Below are 13,782 nucleotides of genomic sequence, written 5' to 3' on the forward strand. Positions count from 1 at the left end.
TCTTCAGCAACTTCATGGTCTGGTTGCCTTCATTCGTAGCCGTTGTTGTTGTGTGTGCTGAAGTGTGAGAACTCGCTGCCAGTGAGATGAATGATGAATCTGGCAAAATGCTTTCAGTATCTTCTCTAGGAACATGTCTGGATTGTTGCATCCTATGAAGCATTGTAAATCCAAAGTCCTGCACCTGTACAAAACAATCATCAGATGCTAGCATCAGTACAACAAAAAAGGAATGGGCCTGAAAAATACAACTAAAAAAGGAAGGGGCAAAAGTGGAGAATTTGCCTGAAAACAACTGGTGTATCTGCTCCATCGTGTTGTGTGGCAATTACCTCCTCATGTGTATCTTGGCCATCAACATGGACCTCCTCATGTGTAACTTGGCCATCAACATGGACCTCCTCCTGTGTAACTTGACCATCATCTTGTGCGACATGAACCTCCTCCCGTGTACCTTGGCCATCATCTTGTTGTGGCAGAACAAGTTCGTCATCTGACATATCACTAGGAATGGCCCTTGGACCCGTTCTTGTTGTTCTCTCTACTAGATTTGGCAAAATGCCAGCCTTTATTTGATTACATCCTTTGATGTTGTGGCCTGATTCATGGCAGTATGAACATGTTATTGTGATTCCATGTCTGCTCATCACCTTGGTTCCATCTTTCTTTTCAATCTCATAAGGCTGCTTTCTCCTACTCTTGTTTGAAGGCCTCCCTACTTTTTTTCCATAGAGGTGGCTTGATTTCACAACCATTCATCTTCTGCCACTCACTCCTATCTCTGCAAGGCTTGATAATGGGTTTGTATGCTAGCTTGAATGCTTCTATACTGTAACAGGAGTGCACCAAACTCTCAGGATCAATCCTTTCATGCCTGCAGCATGCAATTGCATGGTGACATGGAACTCCACTAAGATCCCACCTTTTTCATGTATAACTTTCTTCCTTCATGTCAACAATGTATGTCATGTTCCTGTTGTCAACCAGAAAGATGCCATCACCAGCCCCTGAAACCATGCATGTAGCTAACAACTCTATATTCTTCTCAATTCTTTTCCTAATTTTTGGGCATATTGAGCCAGACTAGGTCTCTGCCTCCTTTCTTTTGTTGTAGAATCTAACCATGAGCTGTGTTTTGATCTTGTCAATCATTGATCTGAGATGCATCTCCCTAGCCTCAGGAATATATTTTGTTGAAAACCTCATAGTTGTTGTTTAGAAGGATATCACACTTGACCAATTCTCTTTGGAATCCCCTAACCCAATTGTTGGGTGGTAGCTGCTCAAGCCATTTGTATGCTTCTAGGCTGATGGCCTTCATTTCCTCCATGCTTTCAGCCCACAGTTTTGGTGTTGTGCTCCTTGCACACTTCCACAACTGGTTCTTAAGAACATCTCCTTTGTGTGTTTGCTGAAAATTCTGCCATATATGCCTAACATAGTGTGTGTGCTCTGCATCAGGAAAGTGCTGCCTCGCTCCCTTGATCAACCCCTTTTGCTTGTCTGACATTATAGTCCATGGCTCTGTGTTTAGAATTCCCAAGTCACTCTTCAGATTTGACAGAAACCATTTTCATGTGTCAGTGTTCTCTACCTCAACAATGGCAAAAGCTAGAGGGTAAATGTAGTCATTAGGATCCATGCTAACAACACACAGCATAACACCTCCATACTTTGTCTTCAGGTGGCATCCATCCAAACAAATGACAGACCTACAAGCTTGCATGAAACCCCTTTTGCAGGCATCCAGAGAGAAATAACAACTTCCAAATATGCCACCACTAACACCCACATAGAAAGAACTGCCTGGGTTTGATCTTCTGAATTCTTGTGCATAATCCCACATGCTGTTGTACTGCTCCAACTCATCTCCTTCAATGACTTTTTTTCACTAGCCTCTTAGCCCTTCTGAGTTTGTTCCTTGTTGCTGTCATGTTCCAATCTTTCTGAACCACCCTTGTAAAAAATTTCATATTCATGTTTCATCTGCTCTGAAAGAATCAACATATTTTCCAGCCATAAAAGGAGCAATGAATGACTTAACACACCATTTCTTTATGCATGTATGCTTTGGGTTGTATTTCTTGATCATGAAGCAGTTGATTCCCCCATCAAATGATGCAGACAAGGTCCAAGGGCACCCATCTTCACAAATGGCATTGAGTCTTTTCTTATCATTTCTGGGGCACTTAATGTCAACTCTCTCCTGACAACTGTACTCTTTGATAGCTTTCCTTAGGAACTCAACAGATCCAAAGGTCTGGCCAACTTGAAACTGTGGTTTAGTGAGGTCCTCCTCTCTAAAACTTTTGAAATTCAGCTTCGCCTTATCTTCATCAGAAGAAGGCAGACACATATCCACATCTTCAGTAGGATCATCATGTTCTTCTTGCACTGCTTCACCTTTACCTTTCTCACAATCAACATTTCTGGCAAATAATTCATCATCATCTTCAAGATCAATGTCTGAATCAACAAGATGAGGATTGTATTCTTCATATGAACCATGGATTACTAAATCACCAACTACATCTGTTGCATCCATGTTCAAAAACCTACAGGAGTTTCTGGCCCTAAACCCAAACTGAGATGAAAGGTAAGTAGTTCCTGGCTGGGGTGGACTTGGTATGAAATCATCTTCTTTCGACTCTGCTTCATCTTGCTCATGCTCTTGATCATGCTCATGGTCTTGATCATGCTGAGGCAGCTCCTGTTCCACTAGAGTGAGCTCAGCCTGCTCCTCTTGCTGCTGTTGTGCCTGCTCCTTTTGTTGCTGGTGTGCCTTCTCCTTCTTTGGCCTAATGCCACTGAACCTGGCAATTGGAGGATCCTCATCATCGAGTGAACAGGAATAGGAGAAATAAATGATCTCATGCTCTCATCATGATCAAGGAAAATCTGTTGGAAGTGGTTGCCATTCAGATCACAATCCTTCATGTTTTCTATCATAGTGTTGTCCCCTATTTTAATCTCTCTTAATCCATTTTTGTAGGCTGTCAACCCAGGAACACACCATTAAGCCCTGATCTTGCCCTCAAACTCATATCCAATTTCCTCCATTAGACTGGCAACAACATTAGGTGTCCAATTATCTATGTCACAGTAATCATATCAAATGGAGTGACCTTTGTGATAATCCCTATGCTTGCCAGCACAAAAAAATAGCCACCGTGTATGACCTTAACAGAGAAGTGGTTGCTTAAGGGTCCTGCAAAACAATCAAAGTGAAAAAAGTTCAGACATTTCAGACAAAGGCAAGTACAGAGAGGTTCAGACAGTACAGAATTCAGAATTTTTTCACAAAGAAAAGCAGAGTTCCTGGCCTCCAATTAACAAATGTATGATCTTACAGGTCATAAATTAATCATTTTTGGTAAATCAAAGCTAATGTAATTACAAATTAAAACAATTCTGCACACCAAGTGAACTCTGACACTAAAATCAACCTTTACTGCTTAAACTCTAGGTCCCTGGACCCATGACAAATTGGGGGGGGAAAGAACCTTAACCACTCCAGGTCTTTGCAAACACTACAACAATTGCGAACCCCCCCATCCTAACACAGGATGCAACCCTATTTTTGGCCTGCCACTAAGTTAATCAAGAACTACTAAAACCCTACCACCCACACCCAATCCGTCAGAAAGTACAACAAAAGCCTAAACCTTAGCTCGTACGCGCAATTGATCCCACTAGGAACTCTTTATCGGAGCTAAATTTGACAGATCGAGCACCAGAGCTGCTGGCGACGGCGACGTACCGTACAGGGGCGGCGAGGCATCATCACGACGACGCGTAGGAGCAAGAAGGACGTCGCGCAGGCCCCTCTCGAATGACGCGGACGGCGGCGGCTCAGCGTCCGATGACGTGCTCATCGAGCCGTCGTCGATGCCGACGAGCTCGAGGACCTCGGTAGCGACGACGAGCAGAGAGGGTGCGGGAGGAGAGGGAGACAATGAGCGGGTGCGGGAGGAGAGGGAGAGAGCGAGCTGGTGTGGTCCGACCAGGTGGGCCAGTTTAATGGTCATGCCGGCTTTGCACCCCCCCCCCCTCTCCTAGCGGATGGACTAGTATTCACCCAAGGCTCGACCAGGTGGCGGTCAAAGCGAGCTGGCGGCTGCTGACTCGGCCAAGTCAGCAAATACGTACATGAAAACATATAAATGGACCAAAGTGAACCCCTCGCGCAAGTATGGTAAATGTTTGGGGCCGGAGCGCCGGCCGAAGCGTTCGGCCGGTCTCACGCGCGACGCCCGATTAAGTGGGATCGTGCGGCTTCCCCACGCGCACGTTTTATTAGTGTGGACCCGCACATCGCTTTGACCTCTCAATCCTTATCTCTTCCTGAGCACACTTCGTCCCCTCAAACTCGCCTCCTTCCCTCTGTCTCTCTCTCTCACACACATCAGCCATGGAATCCGCACAACGTTCTGTGAGCTTTTTCACTACAAAACAACTCCAGGCCCCCCGTTGCTGCGAGCACCTCCACAGCCGCCAAAAACAGGAGATCACCGCTGGGCGTGCCCCCCGTTTTGGTACAACTCCTTCCTTTTCTGTTGTGCTGGAACCAGTGTCTTTTTTTTGCTGCAACCAGACATATTTTTTGCTACTATCATTTTTTTGATTTGCTGGACAAGAGCATTTTTTGCTACCACCGTATTTTAATTTTGCTACCACCGGCGAGAAAATTTGCTACATGCGACATAGCGGAGTCGCGACCCGCGATGACGGAGACGACAATGTTTTGCTGCATCTCCGTCGTGCTTTTTTGCTACGACTAACGCTTTGTTTTGCTACATCCATGAACGGCGCATCGAGGTGCTGCAGGCACGGGAGCTCTTTTTTTGTGAACGAGGCATGATTCTATTTTGCTTCGATCGATTTTTTTAATTTTGCTTCAATCCATTTTTTTGCTGGAACCACTCAAAAAATTTGTTACTAATGTCTTTGATTTTTGCTACCACCCCTTCTGATTTTTTGCTGGAACCATCAATTTTTTTGCTGGAACCAATCACGGTATTTGTTGCGACAGTTGAGAGCAGCTGGGTAGTCGTCATCGTTTTTGCTGGAAGGGGCAGCACAATTAGGTTTCAACCAACAAGCAGAATTGCTGGAATCAGCATCTATAGAAGCTAGAACCTGCGATTTGTTTTGCTACATCAAGGGAGTGGTACAGGGCGAAGTGGAGTCGCTTGTTTTTTTGCTACATCGGGGATTCTAAAAAGCTACAAACGTCGGGCTGTTTTGCTACAACGGCGACATGTGGAATTGGCTTACTTAGGGAAGAAGACGACTGCGGTGTCTGCAGCGTGCACCGGCGACGAGCTCGACGGCAAGGATGGACGGGGTGGCGGTGGCGCATCAGATGCTACAACCGTGGGGCGGGGAGCTTCAACCGCTTGGCCAAGAGCTTGGCGGATATCCGACCATGACGGAGCTCGTCGGCGACCGACGGCGGGGGTCGGCGACGAGGGACAACCGGCGGTGAGAGGAGATGAGGAGGCGAGGCGAGGCGAGGGGGGCAGCGTGTGCGGGGGCGGCGCCCTCCTTCGGTCCTTCCTCTCCCTTTCTTCCGTGCGGGAGGTTGAAGATGGGGTGCGGGGGAGGAGGAGGAGAGATCTCACGGTTGCGCACGTGCAAATCGGACGGATCTAGGCTGACCGGCCGAAAAATTGGGCCGGCGCGCCGGCGCAGAGCGCTGCCCCGCAAGTATTTAGACCGTAGTTTAGGTATTTTGAAGTAGTGGTATAAATGTGTCATCCGGCTCAAGTTTGATGACCTAGAGAGACATCCCAAACAAAGAAAAGCAACTCTACGGAAACGGTCCCCGTCCTCGCCGTCCCCTCGCGATTTCCTGTTCCTCTGTCGCGCGAGGCAAATCTCCCCCAGGCTTTCCCGGAGCCCGCGCCCCGGCGAGAAGCGCGCGTCCCCAGGCCTTCGCTCTCCACGCCGGCGAGACGAATAGAGAGCAGAGGGGAAGGGGCCGAACCCGGCGGGCGGCTCGTCTCCCGGCGATCGGCGCGGCCAGCCGCCACGATGGATTCGGCTCGCCCCCGGAGGGTTCCCAACAAATCCCGCCGCCCGGACTGGAGAGAGGAGGTTCGTTCCATTCACAGCTCATCTCGCCGGAGGTGCAGCTAGTTCTATGTTGTTACCGCAGCACGCAGCACGCAGCACGCCGGAGTCTGAAGCTTAATGCTACTGTTGGATTGCTGGGTACCGGGTACCGGCGCCATGCGCGCAAGGTGTTCGGTCAATTGCCCTACAACCGCCAATAGGGTGTCACCTGTGTCGTGAAGTCAAGCATTTTTCTGCTATTTTATTAGGAACCATGAAGCTTTAGAGTTGGTTTTGGACTGAGCTGCCTCTAGGGTGCCATCTGCACCAAAAGTTTCAGTGAACTGCCCTCGCATTGCCTGTCAATCTAATAACTTTTATGTGCCTTCATCTTGTATTACTCATAATTTGCCCTTATCCCCTGTTGTCTTGATCCACAGCTTAGGGAAAATTGCATGACAAGAGTTAAAAATGAGAGGGTTCACTTGCTCTGGAAGATGAGGAACCAAGGGCAGCCGCCTGCTAATGACATGGTATCTAAATATGGTGCATTCTCCTTCACAACATCTTGTGCAGCTCCATGCAGCTTATGTTCTTCTTATAAATAAAGGCTATGAGCTAGGCTCCTTTACATGTCATCTAGTTACCACTAACCAGCGCAAGATATTGGTATAAGCTACTGTTTTGAATAGGAACGGCAAACTCAAGGTTGATCAGTGTCCAGTATGATACCATTTCCAAACACTTGCAGTGTGTTTCAACCGGCACCCCACAGTTTAACCATAGATTTGAATAGTTGGTGATATTAAACTTTGTGAAGTGATTCTGTTGTTAGAAATTTTCATAGCTCTTGTTTTTGCCCAGTCTTGTTCATATTTGCAATACTGAACTGTTGTGGTTGAAATATGATGCAGTAACTTCACTGTAAGGGCATAGAATAAATGTAAAGTACTCCAGGATCATGCTGTTAAGGATTGTTCCTGATTGCCCACTACATCTCTAATTATTGATAGCCTATTCCGGTTCTATTCGTTATCATTATTTCCACAACATTTTTTTGTTCAAACATATACACATACTGAAAGTTGGCCACGGTAATAAAACTGAATACACCATGACTACCCCAATTGATTAATATTTCTTGATTTTCCTTCTTTTATATGCATGTCTGATCTCTGATTTATCCATATATATGTTGGCTGACAGAAAACGGTCGAATCTGCAGTCAGGAACATTATCTCAGATGAGGTACAGAAACTCAAAGGGAATGTGAATGGAAAAGAGGACCAAGAAGTTGATATGATATGGGAATATGAAGGGCCACAAGAAGCTATGCCCGCTGAATATGAAAGTGAAGATATGTTGCTTGAAATGGAAAGACTTCTTTATGAAGATCTGCGGGAAGAAATGATTCGAAAAGGTAGTTTTCTGTGTATCTTGTGCTATGTCCTGTTGAAGTGCTGTAACAGCTTAAGTACCGGCCATCAATCTGCTTTCTTATCTCTCTCTAGAACTTTTAGCTAAAAAAACCTGATCAACTGTTTGTCGCATCCCTCTGCCTATATCTTAACAACCTTAGTGACAACGCATGCAATTTCGTAGGCATGGCTACCAAACGTTTTTGAATCTTCTAATCTGAATTTTCTTTATATTATCTTAAAATCCTAACAGTGTCTTTTATTAGAAATAGAGGCCCTTGATGTGGAAGATGCATACTTAGCTCAGGCTGTTTTCGAACATATGCAATTAAAGGACGAGGTATGGGTTTATTCAACATTTGGTTCATTAATTTGCTTTGAAAAGTTTTCTTAAGCATTTTTTTGTATTCTTACACGATTTCTTTCTATGCATAATTTATCTTTGTTCATGTCATTATTTGTCGTTAAATGGCATGGTTGAATTAAGCCGTTTCCTTTTTGCCCCTTTACTTCTGTTTATCTGGGTGGGCAGAACTGCCAATTTTTCACAATTACTATTCTGGCAAACTTGTAGGAAAGATGTCCTAGTAAATGGTTCGGGTTTGGATACCCAAAAGATGGGCTCATACCTGCATCGTACAATGAACTGATCGCATGTCAGCATGACGTAACCAAAGTCTTGCAGTTGCATGCATTCGTTGTAGCTACATCAATAGGGTGGCTGTAATGCAACATACAGTAATAAAGTTATCAATATACCTAAGCATTTTAGTGGCTTGATAAGTAGTAGGTACATTGAGTAAATGCAGCTAGTTTATCTTGCTATCTACTGGAGCAGTTTGTCGATGTACTGCTACTCTTGTTGCTACTTGATTCAAGCATAATTCACATCTCACAGAAACTAATGATAACTTGCAATAAAAGTGTGAACCTGAAGTAGTACTGAGCTATCCTAAATCGATTTTGTTGTGTAGATTACAGATGCAGCACATCTTACTATGTCAATTAAAATTTCCTACTACTCTACTACTCCTTTATGCCTTTTTTTCACCTACTCTTTTTGGCAAAGACTTGCGTAATGTTATAATCTATGACTCTATGTCAGGGTGTGGAAAGTGCTAAGGTCTGGTGTCCAGTATGCAAACAAGGAGAGCTACGAGAAACTCATAATCTCATACACTGTACTTTGTGTAAGATACGGCTTGACCTTGAAGAAGATAAGGTACTTTCCATTTGCAACTTTGCAGGTTTTCCTGGTATATTGAGTATGAAACCATCTTATGAACTTGATAACTTCAATCTCTCTAATCAGGTAAACCTAGATTTCTTGCGGGAGCGGTTGGCTAATGTCCATATGGAGCACTTAGACAGAGGATGCACATTGTCACCCAAGTTCTGCTTGCATGAAATGTTTGGGTTGAATGCGCTTTACATCCGTTGCGATGAATGCAGCACTTTCGAAGTTGTGGTGTAAGTGTTGCAATAAAGCTGATGACAACCATATGATCAACATAGAAGGTTTTGGCAGTTTTCCTGAAGTTACTTCTCAGAAACTTGTTGGAAAAAGGCACACATGTACCCATTTTTATATGCTGAGGTGGCCAAACAGTAAAGGTTCCATACAAATGTAATCGCGTGCCTGCCTACCTTTGTAGAATTTCTGCCGTGTACAGTGCAGTGTAATTAGCCAGTCAATCTTGCTCAACATTTCGTTGCCAGCTTACACGACATTGTCAGTGCATTGATCAGCATGAAATGAAATGCTCTTTTTCATGTGGACTCTCAGGGTCTGGTCTGTTTGTTATCTGATTTCTTCATTTCAGTCTTCAAGTGGTGACATTTTTCATCTCTGCAGTTGGTGCTTATACAATGATAGTGTCGTGTCACTGGTAAACTTTGTTGTCTTGCTGCATTGCTGCATCAGCCTTGCTGTTTCCTATCAAGCTGCTTGAGCAGTAATATATTATCCAATCTGCTGAATTTTGCAATTCTTCCTTTCTGGCAGCTCCTGCCAGTGACATAATTTTCTGTTTGTTTTCAAAGGAAGCAGCTGGCGAAGAAGGCATGGCATGTTGATGTTTTCAAAGGAAGCAGCTGGGAAAGAAGTCTGACAATAGCCATTTCATGGTATAGATTATAGAACATCGAATCCTCGTCCATATAATCAATGGCGTATGACAGGGTAAAAAATGATTGGCCTCCTTTGGTTTATAGGATAGGAATTTCATGTGAATAGAAAACCATAGGAAATGAGATTGACATGTATCTTGAATCCTATAGAGAAAGAGATGCCATTTGGCTCGTAGGATACGATTTTTTTCATTGGGTCTAAGCTAATATTTTTTCCTTTGAAATACAAAGAATTTTGGATTTCTTTTAGCCTTTTCGATGGTGTTCGTTTAGTGGGAGGAGATGTTTTCGTCAACTGTCAATTTTGAAATGCTGTGTCGGCTAGGTATCTCGAAGGCGCTCATGGGATAGGGTGTGCGTGCGTTCATAGGAATAAGTGAGCATATGCAACTATTCATTGGACTAAAAGCATCTCTAGCAGACCCAGCAGCTGGCTGGCCCGTAAAAGTGATATAAGGGCGCCCGCAAAACGTTTTTACGGGACCGCGAGCGCTCCGGTGGAACAGATCGCGGAAACCCGCCCCGCAAATGTTTTGTGGGACATGTTTGCAGGATCTGTTCCGCGCCGGAGGGCTCGCAGTACCACAAATGAAATTATAGGACAAACATTATCAAGTTTGTCACTAGTTCATCATCATATATATACATCTAGTTCATCATCATACTAGTTCATCACATCCAAAATCATGCGCAACATAGTAGGTATCAAGTTTAGCCTTGCAAATGCGCGATCAAACAAAACAAAAGATGCTCAAATGATATTCGGTCATGGATAAATCAATCAACATCCACATTGTTGAGAAGACCACCATCTTCAACTTGGATCAAAGAGGGAGCACCACCACCACCATCTTCACGAGCTTGGACCAGAGAACGAACACCACCATTTGGAGGATATTCAAAATGGACCGAGGAACGAGCACCACCACCACCATCTTCAACTTGGACCGAGGTACAAGCACCACCACCATCATCTTCAACTTGGATCAGAGAATGAGCACCACCACCACCATGCAGACTTCCACCACCATGGTTTACCAAAGCATCGAGCTCACTTCCACCACCATGGCCAAAACCAACACCACCTTTAAACGCTCCTCCTCCACCATGGCTGAAACCAACACCACCTCCAAACGCTCCTCCTCCACCACCATTGCCGAACCCACCTCCTCCACCACCTCAAAACCCAACACCACCACCCATGGCACCTGTCTTGGTGAAATCACGGCAGATGCTAAAAGTGGGGGGCCGCGTGAGGACGTCGGTGGGTTCCGGAGGCGAGGTTGGCACGCGCGAGAGCGAGACTCAAGACGTACCCAGGTTCGGGGCCCTCCGGGGGAGGTAACACCCCTAGTCCCACCGAAATGATATGACATGCACAAGAGCCACAATGGTGCTCCTGAAGCTGTTTGGCGGAGGAGGAAGAAGTTACCTCTGCATTCTACCTCTCTTGTGTGAGTGTGTGTGTGTGTTGTGTGTGTGTGTGTGTGTGTGTGTGTGTTTGTGATCAGAGAGCTCTCCCCTACATGGAGGGCTCCCGAGGGGTCTTATAGGCCGCCCCGGGGTACTAAGGTAACTTTACATGGGCACAGGGCCCTGGTGTCATCATCTGGAGCCGACGGTGGGGTCCGCCGGGTTGTAGGGTCCACGTGCTGCAGGTCCCATTGGCTGCACGACACTATTGCCCGCCTAGTCCCGCGTCACGGAGTGGTTGGCGTCGTGGGGCTACATTGGCGAACCGCACTGACGCCGGTTGCATGTGTCAACGGATACAACCACATTGTAGCCATGCTCTCCCGTCGTGGGAGGGTTGTCTTATCGTACAGCTGGATGAGACAGCCGTTGACCCGTCGCTAGCCGGATTGAGGCCAGCCGGCTAGGTCGGGATGCTGCGCCCATCCGACCCGCGTCGGGGAGACAGCTTGAAGGTCAGTCGGATTGAGGGGCACTAGCTGCCCCGATGTTTTGAAAAATGATCCGGGTTCCGGTGCTGTAAAGGTCCGCCAGCTTCCAGCGGGAGGGCCTTTGCAGCTTATCCCCTCGGAGAAGACGGTTGGCGGCGAAGCGAGTGGATCCGGCATGATGGCGCATGCGGCGGGGGTGCGACGCCCGACCGAAATGATGATTGGGAAAACCAGCCAGCTGGAGCCAAGCCGACGTGGCGTTTCGCGCCCACCGTGGTCTGGAAGGCTGCCACGTGCGGTCCAGCGACGGGGGAGGCCCTGCCAGGCCACACGCGCGACGGGACGCGACGACGGGGCCGCCAGGCCGCGCCCTCGGACCGCGTGCGGGTTTTATTACAGATGCCCCTGTCGGTTGGGCTTCTTGGCGTAATTAAGGCACACGCGTAATGCGCCTGCACATTGGGGGGGGGAGTGGGGATCATGGGCGCAAACGATCCCACTCCCCCACAATCTCCCGTGGGTTTAAATGGAGGGGAGGGGGTGCAACCAAGGCATTCTTGCTCTCGCCCCCGCCCCTCTGCTTCAACTGTTGTTCCTCCTCTTCCTTAGTGCATTCGAGTAGAGATCCGTCACGATGCCCTTTTCCCAAGCCACCACCACACTACGCCGGCGACCCGCTGGGTGTGGGACTTCTTCGCTTCTTCTTGCTCCATCGCCGTACACACGCGACCACCGAGCTCCACAATGTCGCCGCCCAAGGGCTCATGGGAGGGCTCCGCCATGATGGACGCGGACAGCGTACCTCCGCCGCACGCGGAGGCTGTCACTGACGGAGGTGGTGGAGGCCCACGCGCCAGGCCGAGAAACCTTGCCGGTGCCGCGGGAGGGCGAGGTCGTGGTGATTCGGGAAGGAGCCCTACAGCTAGCAGGATTCCGTGCCAGCGATGAGTCCCTGGTCCTTGTACTTCGCTACTTCATCCGTTTTCTTGCGCACTGACGCGTCTGGCCGGCTGCAGCTTGATGCGGAGCATCCTACAGTCATCCCCATGGACCTATAGTCATCTTCTCAAGTGCCAACCAGACCGATGACATGAGCCCATGCAAGAGCTCTTAGGACTGAGGTGACATCTCTCCTTTGTGATATTCCATATGACCCACATGAGGCATGGCTACTACCTAAAGCCGGAATGCTATGTGTGATTAGGTACGGAGAAGACCCTCTCGGAGATGCTCGTGAAGATGAACAAGTCCACAAGTACATGGAATAATGGGACCGACGAACGGAACCATAGAAAGCTCCCAGGACCCGGACATCCGGCCCCTGAAGATGTGCTACCTCTTGAGCACTGCATTGGTTTTCCCTTGAAGAGGAAAGGGTGATGCGACAAAGTAGCGTAAGTATTTCCATCAGTTTTGAGAACCAAGGTATCAATCTAGTAGGAGGCTACACGCAAATCCCTCGTACCTACACAAACAAATAAGAACCTTGCAACCAACGCGATAAAGGGGTTGTCAATCCCTTCACGACCACTTGCAAAAGTGAGATCTAATAGAGATAATAATAAGATAAATACTTTTGGTATTTTTAAGATATAGATTGGAAAGTAAAGATTGCAAAATAAAGTAGATCGGAAACTTATATGATGGAAAATAGACCCAGGGGCCATAGGTTTCACTAGTGGCTTCTCTCAAGATAGCATAAGTATTACGGTGGGTGAACAAATTATTGTCGAGCAATTGATAGAAAAGTGCATAGTTATGATAATGTCTAGGCATGATCATGTATATAGTCATCACGTCCACGACAAGTAGATCAAAACGATTCTGCATCTACTACTACTACTCCACACATCGACCGCTATCCAGCATGCATCTAGAGTATTAAGTTCATAAGAATAGAGTAACGCATTAGGCAAGATTACATGATGTAGAGGGATAAACTCAAGCAATATGATATAAACCCCATCTTTTTATCCTCGATGGCAACAATACAATACGTGCCTTGCTGCCCCTGCTGTCACTGGGAAAGGACACCGCAAGATTGAACTAAAAGCTAAGCACTTCTCCCATTGCAAGAAAGATCAATCTAGTAGGCCAAACCACACTGATAATTCGAAGAGACTTGCAAAGATAACCAATCATACAAAAAAGAATTCAGAGGAGATTCAAATATTTCTCATAGATAAACTTGATCATAAACCCACAATTCATCGGATCTCGACAAACACACTGCAAAAAGAGTTACATCGAATAGATCTCTAAGAAGATTGAGG

The 13,782-nt window shown here is 46.7% G+C and overlaps 1 protein-coding gene across 4 annotated transcripts; it reads left to right on the forward strand.

Moving 5' to 3' along the window:
* Positions 1–5,797: 5,797 nt before the first annotated feature.
* On the forward strand, positions 5,798–9,248 carry LOC123133362 (RPA-interacting protein). 4 transcript variants are annotated; one of them, XM_044552869.1, is made up of 6 exons: positions 5,798–6,099; positions 6,498–6,603; positions 7,283–7,477; positions 7,742–7,815; positions 8,581–8,697; positions 8,788–9,248. In XM_044552869.1, the coding sequence occupies exons 1-6, from the start codon at positions 6,037–6,039 to the stop codon at positions 8,947–8,949; spliced, it is 717 nt and encodes a 238-aa protein (XP_044408804.1). In that variant the 5' UTR covers positions 5,798–6,036; the 3' UTR covers positions 8,950–9,248. The 4 variants fall into 4 exon arrangements, with proteins under 4 accessions (XP_044408804.1, XP_044408814.1, XP_044408792.1 ...); XM_044552879.1 differs by having other exon boundaries at positions 7,748–7,815; XM_044552857.1 differs by having other exon boundaries at positions 6,498–6,590; positions 7,264–7,477.
* The last annotated feature ends 4,534 nt before the right edge of the window (positions 9,249–13,782 follow it).

The sequence above is a fragment of the Triticum aestivum genome, chromosome 1B (assembly GCF_018294505.1).
Source record: "Triticum aestivum cultivar Chinese Spring chromosome 1B, IWGSC CS RefSeq v2.1, whole genome shotgun sequence".
Lineage (NCBI taxonomy): Eukaryota > Viridiplantae > Streptophyta > Magnoliopsida > Poales > Poaceae > Triticum > Triticum aestivum.

Coding starts and splice junctions, on each gene's coding strand:
- LOC123133362 (XM_044552857.1), top strand. CDS start 6,037: ATGGATTCGGCTCGCCCCCGGAGGGTTCCCAACAAATCCCGCCGCCCG. Junction 6,591..7,263: donor AGCCGCCTGCTAATGACATG/GTATCTAAATAT, acceptor GTTGGCTGACAG/AAAACGGTCGAATCTGCAGT. Junction 8,698..8,787: donor TTGACCTTGAAGAAGATAAG/GTACTTTCCATT, acceptor CTCTCTAATCAG/GTAAACCTAGATTTCTTGCG.